Source organism: Diadema setosum, chromosome 15, assembly GCF_964275005.1.
Source record: "Diadema setosum chromosome 15, eeDiaSeto1, whole genome shotgun sequence".
Classification (NCBI taxonomy): Eukaryota; Metazoa; Echinodermata; class Echinoidea; order Diadematoida; family Diadematidae; genus Diadema; species Diadema setosum.
In genome coordinates this window covers 11,320,731-11,344,421 of record NC_092699.1, presented here as the reverse complement: position 1 = coordinate 11,344,421, position 23,691 = coordinate 11,320,731, and the positions used below count along the sequence as shown (strand labels likewise).

General features: G+C 39.7%; 1 protein-coding gene across 1 annotated transcript in view; it reads right to left on the bottom strand.

The window, feature by feature from the left end:
• Positions 1-20,966, bottom strand: part of LOC140238519 (segment polarity protein dishevelled homolog DVL-3-like) — a 52,876-nt gene extending 31,910 nt beyond the window's left edge. The window contains exons 1-3 of the mRNA XM_072318423.1: positions 20,669-20,966; positions 15,187-15,256; positions 10,396-10,523 (exon numbers count right to left, since the gene is read on the bottom strand). Coding sequence (XP_072174524.1) covers positions 10,396-10,523; positions 15,187-15,256; positions 20,669-20,829 — 359 coding nt within the window. The 5' untranslated portion in view covers positions 20,830-20,966. The remainder of the gene's footprint in view (positions 1-10,395; positions 10,524-15,186; positions 15,257-20,668) is intronic.
• Positions 20,967-23,691: the final 2,725 nt, after the last annotated feature.

Below are 23,691 nucleotides of genomic sequence, written 5' to 3'. Positions count from 1 at the left end.
TTCATTCATGATGTGCCCATAATGTCTTCAAAATCATTAAAACAATCATACCTTTAAAGCATCAATATTGCTACTAATAATACTGCTTCAGCATGCTTTGATTTGAATGCTTGCTCTTCGATTTGATATTAGTGGGCGATATACTGACTTTCAGAATTATAGAGACATCCAATCATTGCCCTACATAAAACCTTTCATCAAGTTTACTGGAAGGATTGTGAGTAGAATGCCTTTCACTCTTCATCTCTGATTTGGCGTAATGAATGTTAGGTGCTGTCTATGAAAGGCATTCCACTGCCTAAAAACCATAGACGGGTCTAGGGCAATTACCCCCTGGGCAATTACCCCGCACCCTTCCCCTGGCCCTAATCCTAATCCTAATCCTGAACCTAACCCTAACCCTAACCCAAACTCCTAACCCTAAACCTAACCCTAACCCTAATCTTTACTCTAACCTTACCACTAACCAGTATTTGGCCGGGGGGTAATTGCCCTCTGGGGGTAATTGCCCGGATACGCTTTCACTATCTCTGATTTGGCATAATGAATGTTAGATGCTGTCTATGGTGTTCAGGCAGACAACGGAGCCATGTCATTGAAGTAATTCTAGAATTGGATCAGTATAGGTGTTAGTACCTTTTAGGGAACTATATTGAGAGGGTGAGCTAGAGCTCTGTATGTCTGAATAAGATAATCAACAAACCAATAGTGATGTTATTAACACCAGATATTTACATCATAATTTTCCTGAGAAAATTGCAACTTAATGAAATTGTGTTCACACTGTCACTGCCACGTAAATTGATACTTGTACATTGTTTATGTACAACTTGCATGATCAACACTTAATATAATAGGCTTTTTCTGGGGATCAAATCTTGTATCAGAACAGTATACACCAAAGTTTACTCCCTTGAAATATTCTTTAAATTCTGTAGCCATTCTCCACTGGCTGATTTCAAAATAACAGTGTCTTATGATAGCTGTACATGGGAAACCTAGATTTCAAAAGCTTACTACAGGTATGTTTTCCATGAAGACTGACAACACACCCGGTAGAGAAAAGCCACCATGAATTCCATTAGATGGTCATGATTACTATGGATGTTAAACATACATGTATGGCTTAATGCCCTTGTTTTGTCTAAAGGATAACCTTGTGCCACGGATCAGTTGTAATTGCAATCTAAGACCCCGTTTACAGTGCGGGGCTGGGCCGAGCCGCGGGCCAAGCCGCGGCCGAGCCCAGCCTCAATTGCGAGGCCGGGCCCCGCAATTTTGTCCGTTTACACTGCGGGGCTCGGCCGCGCTTTTGATTCAAACCTTTCAATATTTTGTCGTAGTGGCGCTCTGCTTGTAAACAAATGCAATTTGGTATTGTCTGGTTTTCAGACCCTTTGCCAAATGAATTCCGTGGCGATGAAGTCGCCGTTCTTGCAAAGGCCTTTGCCGAAGGAAAGAATCCTTTGCAGGACAAAACCACCTTAAACTATACTAGTTTTCGACGTTGAGGGGGTTAATATCCTGAATAGCGAAAGATACAGGCGGAGGGTTTGGAAGCCAGACTAAAATTGGCCGCGCATTTGGCCCAGTTTGCGTTTACACCAAGAAAAGGCCGGGCTCGGCCGCGGCTCGGCCACGGCCGAGACCACCTCCAGAGCGAGGCCAAATGCGAGGCCAATTTTGGCCTCGCATTTGGCCTTTTGCGCGTTTACACGAGGCTCGGCCGCGGCCTCGCCTCGCACTGTAAACGGGGTCTAACAGCAATACGGTACATATGTACTGTGTATGTACTGTAAAACTGTACAGTAGCAGCATGTTCTATTCGGCCAGTGTGCAGTTCCACAGACACTGTTCAATGAAGCATTATATTTTTGAATGGCAAGGTGAAAAGGAATGTCAGTGATCAAAACTGAATTTGTAAGAGCATGTTCATTGCCAACAATGATATTTCTTAGGAATTGCCAAGGATATTTCTGAAGAATTTCTAATGAATCATCAGCTCGTTTGTCTGTTTTCTCTTTTTAAACAATAAATGATATACTTGTTGTTCATTCATCCACATAAAAAATTTTTAAAAAAATCTGCCACAGTATTTTTTTTTCTTTGATCAAATATCAGGTAGAATTCATACACACATGAATATCTTCAAAGCCATTTGCTGGTCTTCAAGGACAGAATATATGAAGAGGTGAGAAGGGTGGCAACACATGATTTCACACTGGCAGACCTATGTGGTTTGTTTACTTTTGCTTTTCATCCCAAGGTACACTCATGTATAAAAGCATTCCACGTATGCACTGTGAGTAGGAGTTTAACCAAATCTTAATAGTCCAGCAGTATTCCAGAACCATGATTCACTGGCACAGTATACTGTAAATCAAGAAATATTCTCAGCATGAAATTATTTTGAATTGGAGCCGACAACCTTTTTCGCGGTATGAATTTTTCGTTGCTTCTAATGTATTATGGTGTAGACAAGAACTTTTGCATACAGCCATATATGCATTTTAATTTCACAAATCTTGGCTCTTGCAAAATTCACAAAATTAAAATGAACATGAAAATTTCTGGTTTTACAGTAACTCAGAAGGCATTACACTATAAAAAAAAAGCAAATAAAAAGAAAATTAATAAATGGTTAAAAGCGAAAAAAGACAGGAAAACGGTCAGATTATGCCCTCTTATGCACATATAGACATTCTAGACATAACATATCACGAATGAACGACAGCAAGTTTATGGACATAACAAAGTGTATGAATTAAGAGCTATTCATGCCCTTTTCACCCGCATGTGGTGAAATATCTTTGTGGCAATGAGGTCACATATCAAAGGTGCTATAAATACTGTCTACCACTCTTTGTACAGCTAAACAAATTGAGAACACAATAAGTACACCCTCTCTCTCTCTCTCAAAAAAAAAGGGGGTACTTGCACGTTCACATGAATAACATAAATGCTATGAATGTGGTTGGGACAAATGTATCTTTAATGGATTCCAAACAGAGTGGGCAGGGAGTTGCCATAGCGTTGGGCCATGCAATCATGGCCGTCTACTGCTGTTATCCGCTAGAGCATGAAAACGGAATAAAGACAGCTACAGCCTGTCAAATTTCGTACAAACAGAGCCAGTCATGTATACGGAGGGACAGGGTTAGATAGTAAATAGAGCGGGACAAATTTGACAGTGTTCACAGGAACTTGCTCTGAAGCTTTGCTGCTAATTTACACGCTTTTCAGCCACTATGAAACATGAAAAATCAAAGCAAGGAACTGATACAGACAGCTTTCCAGTATTCTGAAGCAGTTCTCTTGAAGAAGTTTTGTATTATGGCTTTACACAGATACCGACATGTCTTTCATACAATGCCTGTCCTCTGAAAGGATACATGCACGTTCAGTTCTAAAATTGCTTCTCAAGTTTGATTTTCTACTGAGTATACGCCATATATTTTGTGAGTCTAAATTTTCACGAATCGGGAATTCTTGACAGTTTCGCGAGTGGTTAAATTCACGATCATGGAGTCCTGTACAGAACGGAGAAGAGTTCACGCATACAACGTATGTCATATTCACATTGAGATCAGAGTCAATATTTTCCCGTGTCTTTAATTTTGCGAAAAGCACCTGAATTGCAAAATTCACGAAAAATAAATATCTCACGAAATTTTCGGTGCATACAGTAATCAATGTCCTAGTAGGCATTAAATGCTTTTAGATAAGTGTATGTATCCAGGCAAATTGCAGATTAAAAAAGGAAAAGAAAAAAGTTCAAAACTACCCCCCAAGAAATACAAGTAAAAGGGGTTTTTTTTTCTCTTTTTTCTTTTTTTGCAAGGAAGCATTTTTTTCACACCAGCTGCATTCCTTGTGTCTGTAAGAGAGAAAGAGAGAGAGAGAGAAATTACGATGATTCAGATCCATTCCAGCAGCAAATCAGAGATGAATCACAGATGACTGTGAACTGAGGCATGGGAGAAATTTGTGTGAAAAATCCCACTGGGATGTCCACCGCTTGCAACAATGGGGCGACCAACATCCACACATCGCACACTGGACTGTAATGTAACAGTATAAACCCCTCGAATTCCAAGCCCGAATACACTGTCGAGAGAAACTAACTCCCATGCAAAATGAACACTTTGAAAATTTCACTCTAATCGCCCTCCTTCTTGAAAACATGAAAGATGGAAGTGAGGAGTTTGAATGCGTGTACACATCAAATAACACTGGGCCTATTACATATTTCATGCCTTTACGGGCAGCGGAGATGTGCAACCTTCCCCCATCCCTCCTTCTTCCACCCCACCCCATTCTCTATTCGTGTTTACTCATCAGAACCATATTCAAAAAATATTCAAAAAATATTCATTGAAGAGACATGTACATGCACTGTTCAAAAAACTACGGAAAATAAACATAATTCAACCCTTGTACTTGATACTGAGCATGATCATTAGATAAGGAAAGCAGAAAACTATTAAAGGTGCATGGTCCCGGTGTTTTAGTCAAATGCGTACACGGGCGCATGGCGCAAGATTCCTATAGAGACCTACGCTAATACACTGTAGTCAGTGGTCGGATCACAGTTCGGCTCATGATTCGGCTGAGGGGGATGACAGCTTTAGCAAACTTCTTTTGTGATGTCATAATAACAAGCACATATGCTAGCACCCTGGCATTACTACAGACTGCGCGATGCGCAGAGAAGACAACGAAGGCAACGTTACATAGCAACACCTACGCACTTTACTCTTGATGACAGCTCAACTTCGGTAATCTTTGTATCAATGCTAACGGTGATCGGCAGTATCATCAACAGCGCCCTCTACACTACCGGGACTATGCACCTTTAAATCAGAGACAGTTGGATAAGCTGTGTCAATATCTTCAACCAACCTTTGCAGATAGCAGGGTTATTCATCATGTGCCACTTACAAAATATCATACCATCCCCCCCCCCCCGACAAAAAAGGGGCCCCACTTCAAAAACTGAATGACCTATAATACGTTAGAAATAAAATGATAAGGAGGGGTAATCAGATACAGTTGTACACTGTATGAACAATCATTATGACTAATCATGGCAAATAGGAATACCTACAGTGCACATGATCTCCAAGTATTTATGTACATTTGCTTGTTGTTTTTGTCCACCAAAACAAAACAAAAAATGTCACAGCTTGTATAGCAAAGCACCACTGGATGATATTTAATTTTATGGCACTGTACACAATTACATGGGGGGGGGGATTGTAGTAAACATCCCTCCCCTCTTACATATTAGAACAGTATCCCCCAGTTCCCCCTCCTCACTTCCTCACCCTTACTTTGCCCTACTGCCCCCCCCCCCCTCCATTCAAGCATAATCTAGATGTCAGTCAGAGGGGCAAAGATTATAATTCTTCCTGACATTTTCATAGAGTGGGCGAAAACAAGAGATGAGATCCCAAAGATATCGGTCAGTTAAGTTGCACTCTCTCTCTCTCTCTGTGTCGGCCACACGATGCCAGGAATGCGCACATATTTACTTAGCGCCATCTCCAAAGATAGAGGCCATAACATTAGTGCCCCATGACCCAGGGCATGCCCTGTGCAGAGCTGGCGGTTAACTGGTTGGGGGGGGGGGGGGTGAGGGGGTTTGCACGCATTCTGTGAGAGTTCCATCATGATTAACAGCCCGACTGATTTGATACAACAAAATCCAACTTCACCCATCAGTAGCACAGTTTATTTCTCTGTGACCAGACGTTCAACATAACCCTGCTGAAGCATCATACGTGGCTTCTGAATATTTGTATCGCAACATCCCCCTGAAATGTTTATAACTTGCTAGCAAGTACTGAAATTTCAAACTACAATATAACATTGTGAAGCTTACAGCAGTGTTCCTTCTACGACTAACTAAAAGAGGAAACCTTCTGTTAGATATTTCAAGTTCAAGCCACGACGCAATATCCACAGTCAATAAAGCAGATGATATGAAAGAAATAATGAACAGCTCCTATTTTATTTAGATTTCACACTTGCATTCTGATGTTAGTTGCTTTGATATGGTGTAAAGAAACAAATTCAAAGCCTTCTAGAAAAGTTCAATCTTGAGTAGGCATACAGGGGCGGATCCAGGAATTCCGTAAAGGGGAGTTACCTTTACAAAATTAAAGGGGGGTGCATGCCCCCCTCCCATTTTTTTCTTATTTCTTTTGTTTTAAAAAAAAAATAAAGAGGGGGCACTCACGCGTTGCACCCCCCCCCCCCCCCCCCCGATCCGCCACTGGGTATACATTGTCAGCCTACATGTAACACACTGGGTATTATTACATTAATCGGTCGCAATGAAAAAAACTAGACACAAGAATTCACTAATTTGAATAGAATTCTATTCTTGTAAAATTGAAAGATAAAACTTATACATTGTAGCTGGCAATATTTTGAAACAATGACTCACTAGTTCTACATGTTCAGAGGCGAGTGTGCTGTAGAAGGGTAGAACAGGTCCAAATGTAAACACTGGCATTCATACTGTATACATGTAGATACTAAATATACAAGCTGGTGTTCTGTCTGAACCCTGCGTCTTCTCAAGATAGGAGTATTGTTTGCTATGTTCTCACCAGGCTAATGTTTGCTGAGGAGTGGTACATGTATGTGTGTGTGTGTCTCTGTGTGTCTATTAAGTCTGTATCTGTGGTATAATGTGTGCTTATGTGTATGTGTGTGTGCCAATGTTCTCTATTGTGGAGTTTGTAACAGAAAGCTCAACCCATGTCATGCACTCAGTATTTGCAGAATTACAATGTACATTGCAGGTTAGGAGACATTTCAAGTTCTGTATTCACAAATGGGTTAATACGAGGCAAGACTTTTAAAACTGAGCTCTATAGTCACAAGTGAGTTACGAAGCGAAAATCTATACTGAATTCTGTAGTGTAGACACAAGTGGGTTAGAAGGCAAACAAGACTGCTGTAAAACCAGAAATTTTCATGCGTATGAATTTTTTGCAAATTTTACGAGTCGTCAAGATTCATCATAATAAAATTCATAAGAACGTTCTGGTCTATTCTACGCATTGTGTACTTTGTAGTCACAAGTGCGTTGGGAAGCATAAGACTAGCTGGACTTCAGTCACAAAAGGGTTAGGAGGCATAAGACTAGCTGGACTTTAGTTACATGTGGGTTTGGTGGCAAAAGACTACACATGTACTGTGCTCTGTAGTCACAAGTGAGGGACTTGTGTTGACAGTCTGCCTTAGATCTTGGGTTTGAGCGATGAAGTGACAAGTTCAAACAGACCTGACCCGGACTTGAGGCATCTTCCCAGAATACCTCCCATACAATGCTGTACATGTGGTACTCTGGAAGAAAATGATTAATCAGGGCTGCCCAGACACAGCAGATGATACATAGTGGGAGTCAAACACAAACACACACACAGACACATACACATTATACACACACTAACATACATCCTGTATTTAACACAATGAAACATGCAGTCTCATTCCGAGTCCATTTGTCTGTTTGCCTACATGTGTCTGCTCAAGGTTGCATGTTATACATCAATTTGTCTGTCTCTGATGTAGAGTACACTACATACATTATATCTCATGCATTGCACTTCAGTCTACTCCAAGCACTTGTGGACCTCTCTGCATACATAGTACTGATGCATGGCTATTGAGAAGAGTCTTTTTGTCTTCCTCTATAAGAACCTAAACATACAGTGTACATTCCCACACTTTGTACATTATACAAACATCACACACAGTAGACTTCCCTGGTCTTCACTTAAATAGGAATCTGTATTAGATGCACAGCAAGTCAATAGCCTGTCTGCTAAAATACTAAAATTGAACATATACTGCAACACAAATTAATGTAATATAGGAGTTCCTATAGGACAAGTTGACATATGTGTGGCTTGTAGCATTTAAAAGAGTTTTGCTTTAGTGTTTATTCACTTTCAGTCACTTGCAGAATACAGTATATGGCTGAGATCAACACTGATGTGCTGTGGGGCCTAAATTTGAAAACATCTGCACATGAACAATAAACACTCACTATGAAAACCACTTTGAAGTAGTGTATGCACTCCTCTACTCTAAACTACAGTTGTACCAAAGCAACTTTGTAAGACATAACATCTATTAGGCCCTACACCTACTATCATCACAGACAGGTAAGCACCAACACACTCTATGCTTTATGGCAAAGCCTGGAGGGATATGTTTTATTCACAGTCTAGCATGAGCAGAGTTGCACATACTATATCGTCTGCTACCAGTTCACACCCTGGCTACAGCTGAGTTCTAAATGAATAAGCACCTCCTTGTACACTAATGCAATGTCAACATTACCTTACAGCAGCCACGGTAGAAGATGTTTCACATCTTTGTAGTGTGGGTTGCTGTGATGGTTTTTTTTTTTTAACTTTCTTTTTTTATTCTCCCTAAGTATTTGTTTGCGACACTGCTTGACACATACAGGGAAGTGGGAAAGAGGCCTGCACTATGTACAGCTATAGATCCCATTCACATTAGCCAGCATTTCCTCCTGAAGAACACCAAGCTGACCTTTTGGGGTTTTTTTTTCCTGCGGCAGCACCTGATGTGTATCAATACCACTACTGTATAAGCTGTTATTTTTGCGAGGGTTTAATTTTTGCGAATATCGCGAATTTAACAATACGCGAAAATGTCTACATGCGTTTTGTTAAATAGAGCACTAACGTAAAGGTCTGCGTCAATTTGCGAAAACAATATCTCGCGAAAATGACTATGACCTCGTCATTTGCGAAAATATCTGAACATGAAAATAACCGCATATACAGTATACAGGACATATGTCTTTTACGAGGAGTGAGTGGTTCTAGGGCCTACATACCTTCCCTACATGACGAACTTTGTATGTTTGATGGCAATGCTTCCATGTGAGTTTCTGCAGTAAAACTGACATTATATAGTTGATATCGTAGGACGAAAACTCTTAGGAGGACAAGTGTACGGTGTTCATGTGAATGGGGTCTGGCTAGGCTATCAGGAGGAAAGGGAAGGGGGGTGGGGTGCAGCAAACCCTCATTGTCTGGCTCACAACATGGAGGGAGGGAGGGCCCCCACGGCCGCTGGCTGGTAATGCTTCTTGACAGTGCCAGCGGGGAATTGGGCAGAGAGAAGGGCCCTCCCAAGCCCCCACAAACACCCACCCATCTGCCGGCCGACACCCGAGTTGAGTTTGTCACATGCCAGGGCGAATTATGAATGTGAGGCATTCTTTCTCCGCCAAAGAATGCCCTCCGCAACGAGGCTCTCTCTCTCTCTCTTCGCATTTGGCCAAGATGCGGCCGAGTGGAGGAAAAGAGAAGTGCTATGGCAGGGTCCCTGGAGCACATGCTCACATTGTACATGATTGAATTTTTCCTCTATCGCTTTTTTTTATTTGGGGGGGGGGGGAGGTGGGGTGGCAGGGACGGGGCCTCTTATTTTCATATTTCAGGGAAGATCATGAAGGACACCGTGGGAAACTTTTACAAAGTGTCCACAAATAGTATAGAGATATAGGGCAAGCAGGTTAGAAAATATAGGCCAATCTCACACAACAGCTCACATAATGAACTACAGCCAGAGTTTACTGACTACTAGTCTAGAATATATTGACGACACTTAAACCAGAACAGTCACAGGTGTCTTGGTTAACAATGCTACAAATTTTGCTCTACTGTAACATTCGGTTGTCACCTGATGTATTAAAGAAAGAGTATGATTTTTTTCTCTGTAGAAAGAAATGTGACTACTGAGACAATTGCAACTGTAACACATAGGTTTATTTATCAAGGGGGTATACTTGCAATTTAGCTTTGTACCTTTTAATCCAAATTTGAAGATAGGTAAATACCTAAAACAAACTTTTGATCTGTTCTTGGATTAGCATTATTCGAAAAATGATCTTGGCTGTACTACTAGACAGAAAACAGAGAGATGGGTTATTAGTTTTCCTGAAGCAGAAAGCAGAAGTATGTATTTCAAAAAGATTCTACAAATAATACTAAAATGGTAAACATCTCCCTTTCAATTTTTAGATGACTTTCTATGGAAATTGAATCGGTTTTATGCTACAGTATGACCACTGTAGCACATGTTGTTGTCAAAAGAAAAGTGCAAATACAGTTCGGGATTCAGAAAATGCTTTGGTCCTTATAATGTATTTTATTCTTTCAAAATGATCCTTTATTTACAATCAAATATTCACCGAATGTACACTTGTACTTTGTGCAAATAGTCCCAAGTATTGGGTTGTTTGCAATACTGGTACCAGAAAGTATTGGATGTGCTGCATAAATAGCATGTCATTGATTCCTATCACTATACTATCCCCAAGTTACCATGGCAACTTACTGAAAGGAGGGTGGTCTGGAGTCTCCGATGCCCCCTGTCCTCTCTGCTGGGGGTTGGGAATCCCCCCTTGTATCCGTGGTTACGGATGCTGTATCAGACCCATTGGTGCTTCCTTCAGCCGGCACAAGCTATAAAAGAGGGAAAGGAGAGAATGTAATAAACAGAGTTCTGACCCTACAATTGTAAATGTATGCATAACTTACATATTACAGGTAATATGCAAAAAAGCACTAAACAAAACAAAACAGTGATGATCATGTAACTTACATTGTAGTTCTAGCAAGTTGACATTATAAAGACTTTGCTGCAAGAGAATCAGAGGTTTGCAAAAATAGATCATTAACTCTCTCAGTCACACATTGGAAACATTCAAAAACAACACCTACATGTATCTCATAATTTCTTTGGAGGGTTGGGAGCAGGCAGAGTGGGGCAAAACTAGAGTCTTCCTTCCTATTAAATCAAGGATGTTTGTTATTCCAATGAACAATGTAAGACAGCAAGGATTTACAGTGAAGTAAAGTTTTAAAGGAGGGTCTTTGCTACAAGCTTTTAGTCCCACTTGTCTATAGCAGTTCAGTCTCAAAGAAAATATTGAAGGGATGATGCTTGGAAGTTGCAAGTTACATTTAATAAGGAATGGGTTAATGTGTTAATAAATAACAATAAAACTGTTTGGAAGTGTGTATAGGGTAAATGTATCATAGGTGACATGGTAACTATCAGATGGCATTCATTTTCTAACAGATGTACAACCTGTATGTTCTTATACTTGGAACTTAAGAGCAGTGAACTCCCCACAGCTGACCTTTAAATGCCATCACAAAGGTTGTGGAAGATAAGATATCTATTGAGCACTTCAAAATCTCATGCAGGCTACGCGTTATGTTTTCATCCTCCCTAACATTTTCTTTTATCCAAACAATCCTCCCGAAACTACGTATGAATATTTTCTGAAGATGAAGATGCTGAATAGACAGAGAAATGCATGCATTGCCACGGAACGAGGAAGTTCCTTATCATAGGGTCAGTCTTCTTCTTGTGTGTTCCTCACTATAAAGCCATCTCACAAGTGAGTCAACACACACCGTATCTAGTGGTAGGGACTACACAGATTTTCTTCTCCCCTTTCCTCATGTATGCACTGTGATCACTTGTGGATAGTGGCTTCACAATGCTTCCTGCTGATTATGCAGCACCCATTACACACTCTAAGCCAGTCCTAGATTCAAAGGAGTCCATACACCCAAGGAGCTAATGCCTTTCATCTTTTCCCCTCCCTCGCCCTTTGTTAAGCTTTGAGGGGCTCTAATTACAGGTTGGCCTAATCCTTCACACCAAGTACCCCCCTCTTTTGAGGTCCAGCATTGTCCCTGTCTGTTGACCATTAGTGGGGGCTGAACAATCCTCTAGCAGAGGGGCAAGCCATTGAAGCACTTGCTGTATCCTGCTGCCTCAAAGACAACAGTTAACCAATGTGTGTGACCCCATAAACACTTTGAACACAGACTAGATTCTAGATTCAGTATGTATTGGAACGAATGGGATGATTTTATCTATAGTGTGAAACAAGTTGTTTAGAATTAACTCATCATATCAAAGCAGCAGAGTAGAGAAATTTATGAATCAGACTTGTTGATAACATGTAAGGTTAAAAGCTATGACAATGAAGCCATACATTGCAGCCATCAACTGACACTGTCTTCAACTTAGCTGTACATGTTACACTTTTGTAATAATATTAAACAATAACAATAATTTGCATTTACATACAAATGTAGCAAAGAATGATCGTAATTCTCTGTGCACTTACAACTTCCATCTCATACACTGTATATCAGAAGAAAAAAAAATACATTTTTATTTGAAAAAGGATAAAAACTTAAAAGATCCATAAGACTATTCAGACATTTACAATTTGTATACAAGAGGAACATGGCACACCATAGACTTAAAGATATAAAATTCATCAAGACCAATGCTATGGAGAAAATGTAATATCACATGTAAGTAAAAGATAAAATGGGGATGACTGATACTATAAAAGCTGGAATATTATATCAAATCAAGCTGGACATATGCATACAGATTTGTACAAGCAGCATCATACACATCAGACAATGGCAAGAAAGGCAATATACATGTAGGAGATCTACATTGTATGATGCAAACACTGCCACATTAAATTTTACAATATCTGGTATATAATATTCATATAAGACTTAGTTTCTTGAGTTTTCTAACTACATGTATAATGTAGTTTTTCGGGCTGCCTGCAAGAATGTATTTTGAGTGTGTGTGTATAGTATGTGTGTGTGAGTGTGTGTGTAGTGCACTTTACTCCACTATGACCATAAATCCAAGATAAACAGACATACACGTTGTATTTTGTGTAATCAGATTCAAAGCATAATTTCATTTTCCATTGCATGCAAGCTAAAGTATTCTAGCAGAATCAGACAAAGCTGATTTGTCTGACAACCAAGGTAAATTTGTTCATTTTTTTTCAAGATAATTGCTCTCTGAGATCCCCCCCCCCTACTTTCCAGAGAATCTTCAGTCGCAATGCTGTTATCTATGAAAAACCATTATATGCCAATGATAAACACATGTAAATTCTGCATACCCGACTACCTATACACTGAACTACAAGTGTCTTCTCTTTCCTTGTGACATTCGGTCTGCAATTAAGACACAATTGGGACTTAGCCACGCCTGGGGGCACGTCTACACCGCTCGGCCGCCGAGCATTTTCGCCACTCCAACAACACCAGCAGCCATTCTCTTTGACGGCGCGGCGGAGTAAAGGGCTGTTGTGTCTCACACTTTACCCTTATTTGGCGACGCAAAGACTGCACCGCCATCACACCTGCGGGACAAAATAATTACCAGCGGAGAAATCAAGACACTTGTCACAGGGACGGACAGAATGAAGAACCGGTGGTGATATAATATCACTAACTCTCACTTGGGAGACCACACTCGAGGATCTAGTGCAAAGTGTATGCTGCATGGTGGGGCCGAATATTAAGCAGCTGCTGTGCATACCATACGACTGTACATACATAATAACATAAAGCTCAGTGAATGCTGGCAATACAGTGTAGTTATCGGAAGAGATTTGCGAAATCTCGCGCTATCTCCGTAAGTTGGTGATACACTTGACCCCTCCGAAGCATCACTGCATAATAATCAGTGTGCAGTCTATTCATATCTCTCTGCTCCTTTGAACCTCAGTATTCTTTCAACCTACATCACCTATGAACTCCTCTTCTTGACTGCTTGCATCACATTTTATAGCATTTATCTCTCATTTCTTTAGATACAATGTACTATCCCTTCCTGTCCCCATCTATATCTTTTTAATGTCATATTTAGTATATATTTTCTGTCGGTACCCAAGGAGGAGGAATTCTAAAGTGATCGGGGAGGGCTTCAAATAAAGGTACTATACTACTATGTATTGATACATTAGTCAACAATGCATCTGTCTTGTGTATTGTAACATAACATTGTAATCACCTCATTTTTAATAGATCACGCATACTTAGAAATATTGAGAATGGAACAGGTTATTGATGGAGCTAATGAATTACAATGAAGAAGTTTTTGACTCCATCTACACTGTACAATGATCTATGCATGCCACAGTCCTGTGATACAGTTGGATACATGTACTTCGATTACAAACATTCTGCTGTACAAAAATGTAAAAATACAGAACTGCAATCAGCTAGCAGTGCCCACAGGCATGGCTGACGTGACGAATCTTGGAGACCACGCTTGCTCTCCGGCAGACTCCCACAATTTTTCACTCGACAAAAAGAATGTGGGTGACAGCAAAGAACAAAACACAGTATCTCTCCAAAGAGAGAAAGAGAGACAGGGGAAAAAAATGCAAAAGGATCCAATGCATGACTCATTTGATGACACCTTGCGCTGTAGTTACTGCACCTGAACTCCTCACACTTGCATCAATATCCCAGCCTGATGACTTTCATTAGCGCTGATGGAAAATCAATTGCGGGAAGTACAAAAGCCCAAACGTTCCCCCCTCGAATTACGGGGCTTCCAAATGGGGGAAGAGCTCAGAAATGGCTTTGAAAGTGACTGCTTAATTTTGCAGATGACATTTCGGTTGCAAACATCTGGATATCAAATTCCATCACTGCTCAGTCATGCACACTTGAGACTGGCAACAAAATTTCAAATATACTTTATGTAGATCTGCCATTAAGACAACACTCCCAAAGTTTTACAATGTACCAGGTACCTCCATTATACATGTACATTGAAGTGTTGCTTTCAGATGGATTCTTCATACTCAATTTCATGTAGCATAGTTCTACGTGTAATATATAGGACCACAAAAAGGTATTCACCATCTTAAAATGTCTGTTGTCAATCTATTCATTTTATTTCCTGTTGTTTGAAATATACATTTATCCATAGCTTTGATTCAAATACAATATTACACACATCATAGAACATATCTCACTTTCCTTCTTTACAAAGGTACATTTGGTTGTTGTTGATTTCTTTTTGCATGCCATCTGATTTCAATTACCTGTAAGTGTATACAGAAGAGGCACTATTACACAACAATAGATGAGATTTTGAAACTGCTGTCAACTACAATTACATTAAAAAAAAATACTCAATCTATTACAACAAACTATTGACAGATGCCACATTTTATACAACATAAACATGATCCCTGGTAAAATATGATACATGTTCTAGTCAATGAAATCTATGTCACACTCAAATGATCAGTGAATTGAAACTTACCCATGAAACCACACGGCCATTGAAACAAGGTAATTTGGCATCATCATCCACAATTTCTTCCTTCACGACCCTGCAAAACAAACAAACAAGAATTAACATTAAATACCCACTACAGTGTATTTCCTTCCACACCTCTAGAATCATGAACTAAAGGGGAAAAAACAAACAATCAACACTGAATATGAATTATAATGAATAAGCAGCGCAGAAACATATTAACAAGAAAATTGAGGTACATTGTACATGTACAGAGGTTGCCAGCATCACGGATCACATCATTGCCTTTCTCGTGGCTGATTCCTTCATTTAACAAAATATACTGGAAATCATTACTTATAAGAGAAAATTGACAGTTCTTTGAACTTGCCTATCAAACTGAATGTATACCGACATTGTATAATAATTGTTCTACATCAAGCACATGGAATTTTACAGCTTAACTTTTCAGAATGGGGGGGGGGGGGGGGGGCATCTTCAGCAGCCCATAATACTAGTAGTGTAGAATGGATATATTCACATTGCAAGATATTTCAACTCTTTCTATTTTGAAGCAACCAGTAGAAACATCAAAGGCATAATTTACCATTTGCAGAAGAAACAAAAAACCAGCATTAGTGCTTTAAAATAGTTATAAAATGTGAGTTTAATAGGGATAGAAAAAAACCACTGTAAAAATTTGAATCCATACTGTATATTCGATGTTAAGTATTATTAAATACACAAAATGTGAACAATTAAATAAACATGTTTCCAGACTAAACCGTCTACAGTTATGGTCTAATGAGAAAAATACTGATATCTCCTTATATTTTAGGCTTTATTGCAAAAGTTTTATATGGTAGGATGTTTTGTAATACAACAGACCTACACATATGCATCAAATGTGATATCTTGAACATTTTTAAAATCACTGCTCCCAAAGGTAAACAGGACCTTTAATTGGCATCACATGGTCATCATCTCATGATTCTGGAGTTTTCATGAAACAATGCCCATCTACTGCTCTGAACCCTTCATAAATATTTGAGCCCATGAATACATACAGTGTGAGTGCTTATGTGTATACCAGCACATACTTCTTCAAGAGGATACTAATTTTCTACCATATAAAATTTTGAATACAGTATAGGAATGGCCTCACATATACTTAGTATGACAATAGTTGTTATTTTCTCCTTTCTTTTGATTGTTTGTTTTGTTTGCTGGAGAAATCAGTAATTCCATTGTTATTAAAGATAGTTCTGCACTTCATACTATTCCTTCATCCCCTGGGCACTACAGCATTTGAGAAAACAACAGAATATTACTCTCCCTCCCATCTATCCCCTCGTCCTATCCTCAAGAGAAATTTGTGGTCTACAATTTGGTATCTCCCAGCCAAGCCATGACTACAGTATCAAGTCATGCAATCAGTCAATGCATCTGAGAGTCCCGATAGGAGAAACTTCAGTTCCCTTTCTTATCGTAGTAGAGAAGAGGGAGGAATGAACTTCCATGGCAACTTGCATCATCTTTGATGATAGCATCTTCTGCTTCCACACCCCCCAAACTCCATTCAACTCCACTACAATAGACTTGCACTTATTGATGAAGAGCATGATCACACGCAAACTAGAGTACAGTGTGAACCACCATAGGCGGGGGCAGATCTGCATGCTTGCATGCGGGGGCATGGGGCTGGAATAATTCCTTCGCACGCTGGTACGGGGAATTCATTCATCTATGGCTGTGACTCATCTTCATGTTCAAGGCTGGATGTCAAGGCTGAGAGTTCTGGATGCTCTTTGGGCACATGGAGCCGATTCAAATGTATTGACAGGCAGCTAAGACAAATTGTGTGAGTTTACACTGTACAATAGCTCATCACATGTCAGTGCATGCAGTGTATATATGCATTACATATTGTCAGCAACTCGGCTCTTATCACTGTTAACTGACAATGCCAACATATTATGAGCATCACATCTCATTACAGTCATGAGAGCGTACATGATGTAGGTATGCAGCAATGGACTGACAAACTGTGTACATACAGTGTACATTTCTGTAGTCGTCTCCATGAGGACAAGCAATAGCGCTGATACAAGAGGGATCAGTTTTGCCACTATCAGTCCACTTACAAAAAATCGTGAAATATTAACATCAAGGAAAGTTGTACAGCATAGGTGTAGTACATAAAATAAAGTATGCTTTCAGGTCATGTGCAAGTTGCCTCTACAATGTACACTCTCAGCTAACTCCAACTACAGATTGAACAAATTTTAGCATTGCATTGCCAGGAAGTGCATTTAGTATGAACTAAACTCCACACAATTGTACAGTGTATATGTGTACCTTTGCACATAATACATAATTGTACTTGTACCGGCAACATCATGAAGCAGATACTTTGTACCCAAACATGATATAAATTCCCCCACAAACATTTGGACATACCCCCATAATTGTCTTATTGTGTTTGCACAGTACACAAAAGTACGCTGAATTGATTTACAACTGCACTAACGCACAAATTTAACTACATTCATACAAATTATAAGCAGGTTTGTATATAAATACAGATGTACTGCTTCACCTTTGATATCTGTGAATCCTTTTATTTCATGGAAGGAGGCACAGGGAGGGATAAAGGAAAGACAAGAAACTATCATTACGGACCATAAACTGAAATATGAAAGGGGTGAATTTACAATCTGGCTGGCCTACTGGGCAATGAGGTCGAGAAACAGTTATAAAGAGTGTTGTCATGCCGCACAATATGATAGACCACCCTTACACATTGCGTATTGTAGGTAAACAAAACTATAAAATATAGCAAGACTGAACATCATAAGCAATAAATGCGGATAATAAATAATAATGCAATAACAGCAGTGTGCATTTCAGTATTATCTACAGAACTCATTTATCCATAACACGGCCCAGGAAAAAAAAAAGCCTGATGCCCTGGGGCAAGCAAAAATCATGTTTTGGCATGCAATCGGACAAAAAGAAAGAAAGAAATATTGATCGCAGTCTACAAAGTTGTACATCAGTGACTATCTGAACACAGCCCTGGAATGGCCCTTAAAATGGTTGGATTGTGAAGACTAAACAAATTATGCCTGCAAGAATCAATGTTATGACAACTTGACAGCATTTATAATCAGCCATTTTCAGACCTCCTGGCAATATAAATATTTCCACGTTTACACTGCATGACACTCACATGATCATGTTAATATGTATTATGATGAAATCTAGTGTACAATGCAGTTTTCTTCTTTCATAGCTGTGAGATATCCATCAGTACAAAATTGTACAGTGTACTATAAAGGATATGAATGACCATATAGTACTCCTTCAATTCTTCCAACCAATTTTCTATAAATTTTGAAATCTTTCAAGTACTACGGTATTGGTGAGCCAAGTAGGTATACACTAGACAAATACACGTGTACATCCTTTGGAATTGCCTGTGTCAGTTTGACACGTGTATTGAGTGCTTTTGCTGTTCATGTACCACGTCCAAGGTCTCTTGACAACTAGACGCACAACTAGACATACACTGCAATATATGATTTACTCGTGTGCACACACTCTAAAGAGTTAATAGAGGGCTTGACACTAACTTTTTTGTGTGTGTCAGCTGGTCCCTTCAGGCCACTAAATTCTTTAAATCTGACATTTTGGTGGCCCCAAAAAGATATATAAATATATGGCCGAGATATCCATAAACAAAGAGGTCCTGATAAAAAGGGGGGGGGGGACCCACCTTTTATTAGGACCACTTTGTTTCACCTTGTTTTACACATATACCTCAACCAGTTCAAAACCAACTTTCATCAAATAAACTTTGAATTCCTCTTAGATTAATGCTCTTTAATATTTCATACAATGTAAGTGGTGGTTTCTAATGATCTTGTAAAAAGTTAAAAGCTGAATCCCCCATCTCAACCAAAATTATACCACCCCTTTAAGGCTGTCCCAAAAGGAAGTCTTCCCAACCACTGCAACATATTGTAGTTTGTACAGGATTGGAGTTTTGAATCAGTAAATTCCAAATGCATCTGTATGTAGCTGGGCAAGAGTTCCTTTGGGAGAGACCCCCTTTAAGAGTTCCCTAGTTCTCTAGCATGAGGTCAGCATACGTTTCTGTGGAAACCGGCGATGGGCGGGCATTTCTCCTCAAGGCGGCAGTTTCTTATGCGCACATACATGCATGAGCCTTCCATCACAAACAGCGCAGGTCACCAGAAGTTTGTGTCACGTTCACCCCAGAGCCCCTTAAGAATCCCCTCAAAGCACAACTTTGTGCTAGGTTGTGCCAGACTTGCACTGGGCTGTCTAACGTGATCTTTAGCTCAGAGTCACCCCAGACGCTTTGTAACGCGACCATTTAGAGACCCTACATGTATTTCATCTGGGGTGAACACGCAACATCTCTCAGGTCAGAGGTTGTGCCATGTTTTGCGGGACTCTTTTAACGGGGTACTACTGTACTCCACTACTTCGGTAATAGCAAATGTGCGTGCGTGCATCCATGCATAAGTTTACACGGCCAAGGGTCAAGGCCAAGGGCAGTGTATAACTCAGTATAATTAATCAATTGCGGTGGCTGTCCAAAAAGGTACTCTTTTCCTATAGCTGTAAATTTAGAACTCTACTGTCGACGTAGACTGGTCAAAAGTGTTTGTACTCAAATGACCAATTGGCAATGACCTCCTTTTCTACCCTAACACACATTTTAACATCAATTGTCATTAACTGTCTAGAGAACCCTCTTAAGTTTTCTTAACTTTAAGTTAACTAGATGTAAACTTTAGGTAATTATGAGTTGTTCACTCAATCACTACTATGTAAATCGAATGCAAACTGCAAATTCAGAATTAGAGTCCAAGTGTAGGACCCCAACTCCTAACTGTTTGCCTCTTGAATACCAACCCAGGCCAGGGCAGGCTGCAGGCGCAGGCGGCATTTCGTGATCTGACTCTGCTCTGTCTTGTACTCTGAGTAACCTTCACTACACAGATAGGCCTACATTGTATTCACGCTTCATCGTATAGATCACTATTCCCGGAGTGTGTTACAGTGGTCTGTTTACTAAACATAAACAAGGGAAAAATTGTGGAGCAGACGTTAGACGCAATATAGATCTAATATCGCGACTAAAAATGTGAAATGAGGTCACGCCCGGCAGCTCCGCAGCAGCCTGCCATGTTTTGCAAGCAGCTAGCGCTACAGCAGCGCAGCCAGCAGCTAGCAGAGCAGAGTAGCAGCAGCGTATCACCATCGGTGCGGGACTCCTGTGCGTAGAAATTGGTCTCCCACTACACAAACACCTAACTTCAGATTTCGTTCTGTGTTTTTCACTGCTGACAATTCCCTTTCTGCTATAATCTTTGACACCATATCTAGCCACAGCATCGTTACAATATTCTTCTCCACATTCCAGGGCACGTCTGGCGAGTTGCGGAGCCGTACTGACTCAATTATAACTCACCCGAAGTCATCGTCCATAGATTTGAAGAAGAATTTGTAGTTCGGGCGATTGAGAACATTCTTGAAATCTCCGAGTGTAACATCCGCGGCAGGTATCGGTAATTTCACAAGATATGGAGTGTCTTCATCGTCTATGTGATATATAATCTTCGTCTCCTCCATTATTGGAGGGACCTCATAGGAATCAGATCAATATCAATCAACAAAATACAGCTTCTTTTCCAGATATTTCCACAATGTTTGGCCGGCGATCGACTTCGAGCAAGGCACAGTCCACGAACAACCCTCAGCTACGTAGTTGTATACCATCCCACACACACAGCAAACCGTGGAGAATAACCCCGTCCTTAGTATACGACACGATGCAATCTATCTTTGTGTGCAGCGCAGTATGGCCGTAGGTTCACTGCCATGCACGTAGAAAGCACTCACTTTGCGTGTGATGCATTACAGGAGCACCGCAGTTGGTCTGCGCGAAGTGTTTGCAGGCGCCATGTAAAACTCGGCGTACAATAGCTTGGCCAATGAGCAGTTCGACCGCGTCCAATTGCGTATAAATCTTTCGATTTGCAGCTTTTCATTTGAGCCGAGTAATCAGTAGAGAAGTACAGCTCCTTTTTTTTATCTCGATGATGATAGTGACATTTATTCAGAAATCTTTACTTGAGAAATAGAAGATAATATCCAAGCCAATGCACCACTGTGTTTCCAAGACTCATATCATGTGCAGACCGGGGAGATGACAGCTCCTGTTGACTTCTGCAGTGATCAGCAATGCTTATTTTTTGGATAAATTGTGAAGAGAAAGAGACAGATTTTTCAGAAACCGATGGCTATTCTATTTCGATTGAAGGTCACGCGGTCCTATTCTTTCGTAGAGCAACAAAAGACTGTAAAGCAGCCGTCAAGTGTTTAACTGATTTAAATTTACATACATTCAGAGATGCGCTCCAGCGGGTCACTTCATGTAGTGATAAAGATGCATTTACATCACAGTGCTGGGTATACTCTCTTCAGAGTTTTCCAATGTAATCCGTGATCCGGATCCAGCTATCAACTTAAATGATTTTTTTTTTTACCTTTGTTTACTATGAATCGATAGGTTTGAAGAGTATAACATGTATTATGTTAAATGATGACCAGTGCGTTGATAAGTCTAGTACACACAGCACAGCTATCTAAACAGTTCTTTGCTTTTTCGCAAGCGTCACCGGGTTTGCATATTAGTTATCGGGGCGAGTTGCTAGCGATAGCCCGATGGTACTATGAGGCGCATTAGAATGTAAACGAGTTGTCCCGACTGCTGGCTTCTCCAGCTGAACAAGAACGGGCCATTGATAAACACTAGAAGGCTGTTCCGTTATTCAGACATACTCCACCACGTCAAATACGTACTCGTATAAGACCGTGCGGGGGCTCACACGGTATCTTGCTGCTCACGTTTTTCCGAAGCAGTCTTTGCAAATATCACCATAGAATAGACTGACCACGATTTCAGCCCCTTTCTGTTCGAATTCAAACTAACTAGAAATAAAGAAGAGTAAATTTCTTGAAAACCACTATTTCACGAATTCCACCGAAACGTTCTCATTTCAAGGCTGTATTGCTGTATATATTTGGTGTATGTATTCCCAAAGTCAACTTGCCGAGTCAACTTGCACAATAAAAAAAAAAAAAAATGTCTTCAAGTTTTCAGTTCGCCTTCCCTCCATTTATCAGCTGAGTATCTTACAAAAACAAGTGGTTCTTTCAAATCTAAGAAAATACTTTACTCAACGTAAAGCATGTAATTCTTATACAACACATTTCTAAATCCTTAATCATCAAATTATCAGCGAAAATGTATCAACCAACTGAAAAACATTTTTTGTAAGCTGTGGGTCCCTCAAAGGAGATACGACTATAAAATAATATTTCAGAACTATTAGAAGTTAAACGAGACAGAACTTAAAAAAGAAATGTCTAGATATGTAGATCTGCATTCTGTACAAACAATTTGGGATAACGATTTGATAATCGATACTTAGAAATCTCATAAATGCACCTTTTTTTTATGTAAACAAAAATATACACTGCATGCACGTTAACGGCAATAAAGAAACAAGCAAATATGAGTGTATGTGATTGGTTAACCCTATCTATTACAAAACCTTATTCACAAGAATCTTAAAATACCAAACTTTTAACGTTTCCACAAAGCTATTGATCTCACTTTATCATTCTCTCGACTTTACAGTTCTGAGTCATCAGAAGATCTCTTTGTGCATCGCTCTTAATCACATATTAAGTTACAAATTGTATTCTTGTGAATGATGTGAGATACTTGTGGGAGCCGGACGCATTTGAATGTGTCTACAAAATGGCGCTATTCTAAATGCTATTTCATGATTTCATCATCATAATCATCATCATTATCACTTATACTCGCTTAGCGATTTGTTGTTATTCTTTACACTTGATTTTTTTTTTTCTGCAGGGTTATATTTCATTCACGTCTGGCTGAGTTTGTACCAGTTTCTTATGTTTATTATTCTCTCAATCAATATACATGATTGTTATGAAGCATAGAGGAGTACTTTGTCGGAGATGCTCAGTATCAACACCACAACCATTCCGCCATCTGTATAATATGCTATGTGTCTACGATTGTTCAACATACCAATGCCTGTCCAGTCACCCGAGACATAAATTATTTTGGTTTTTAAATAACGCATTTGTCTTCTTGGTTATAAGATTTGTCGTAAGGCCTAGACATTCTTTATCATGGTGGTTCATTCTTAAATATTATAATGATTTTTTTTTTTCAACGAAAGGTTCTTGTCACTTTTGGGTTTGTTTGCTTGTTTGTTTGTTTTTGTTTATTTGTTGCTTTGTTTTCGCTTTTCCACAACGACTGCTATAATCATTTGTAAATTTTATGACTATTATATGTGATTGTTATAACGATAAAACACTATTATCTTAAGGCAAATCAGTGACGTGTAGATGAAGTTGTTGTTGTTGTTGTTGTTGTTGTTTAACGTA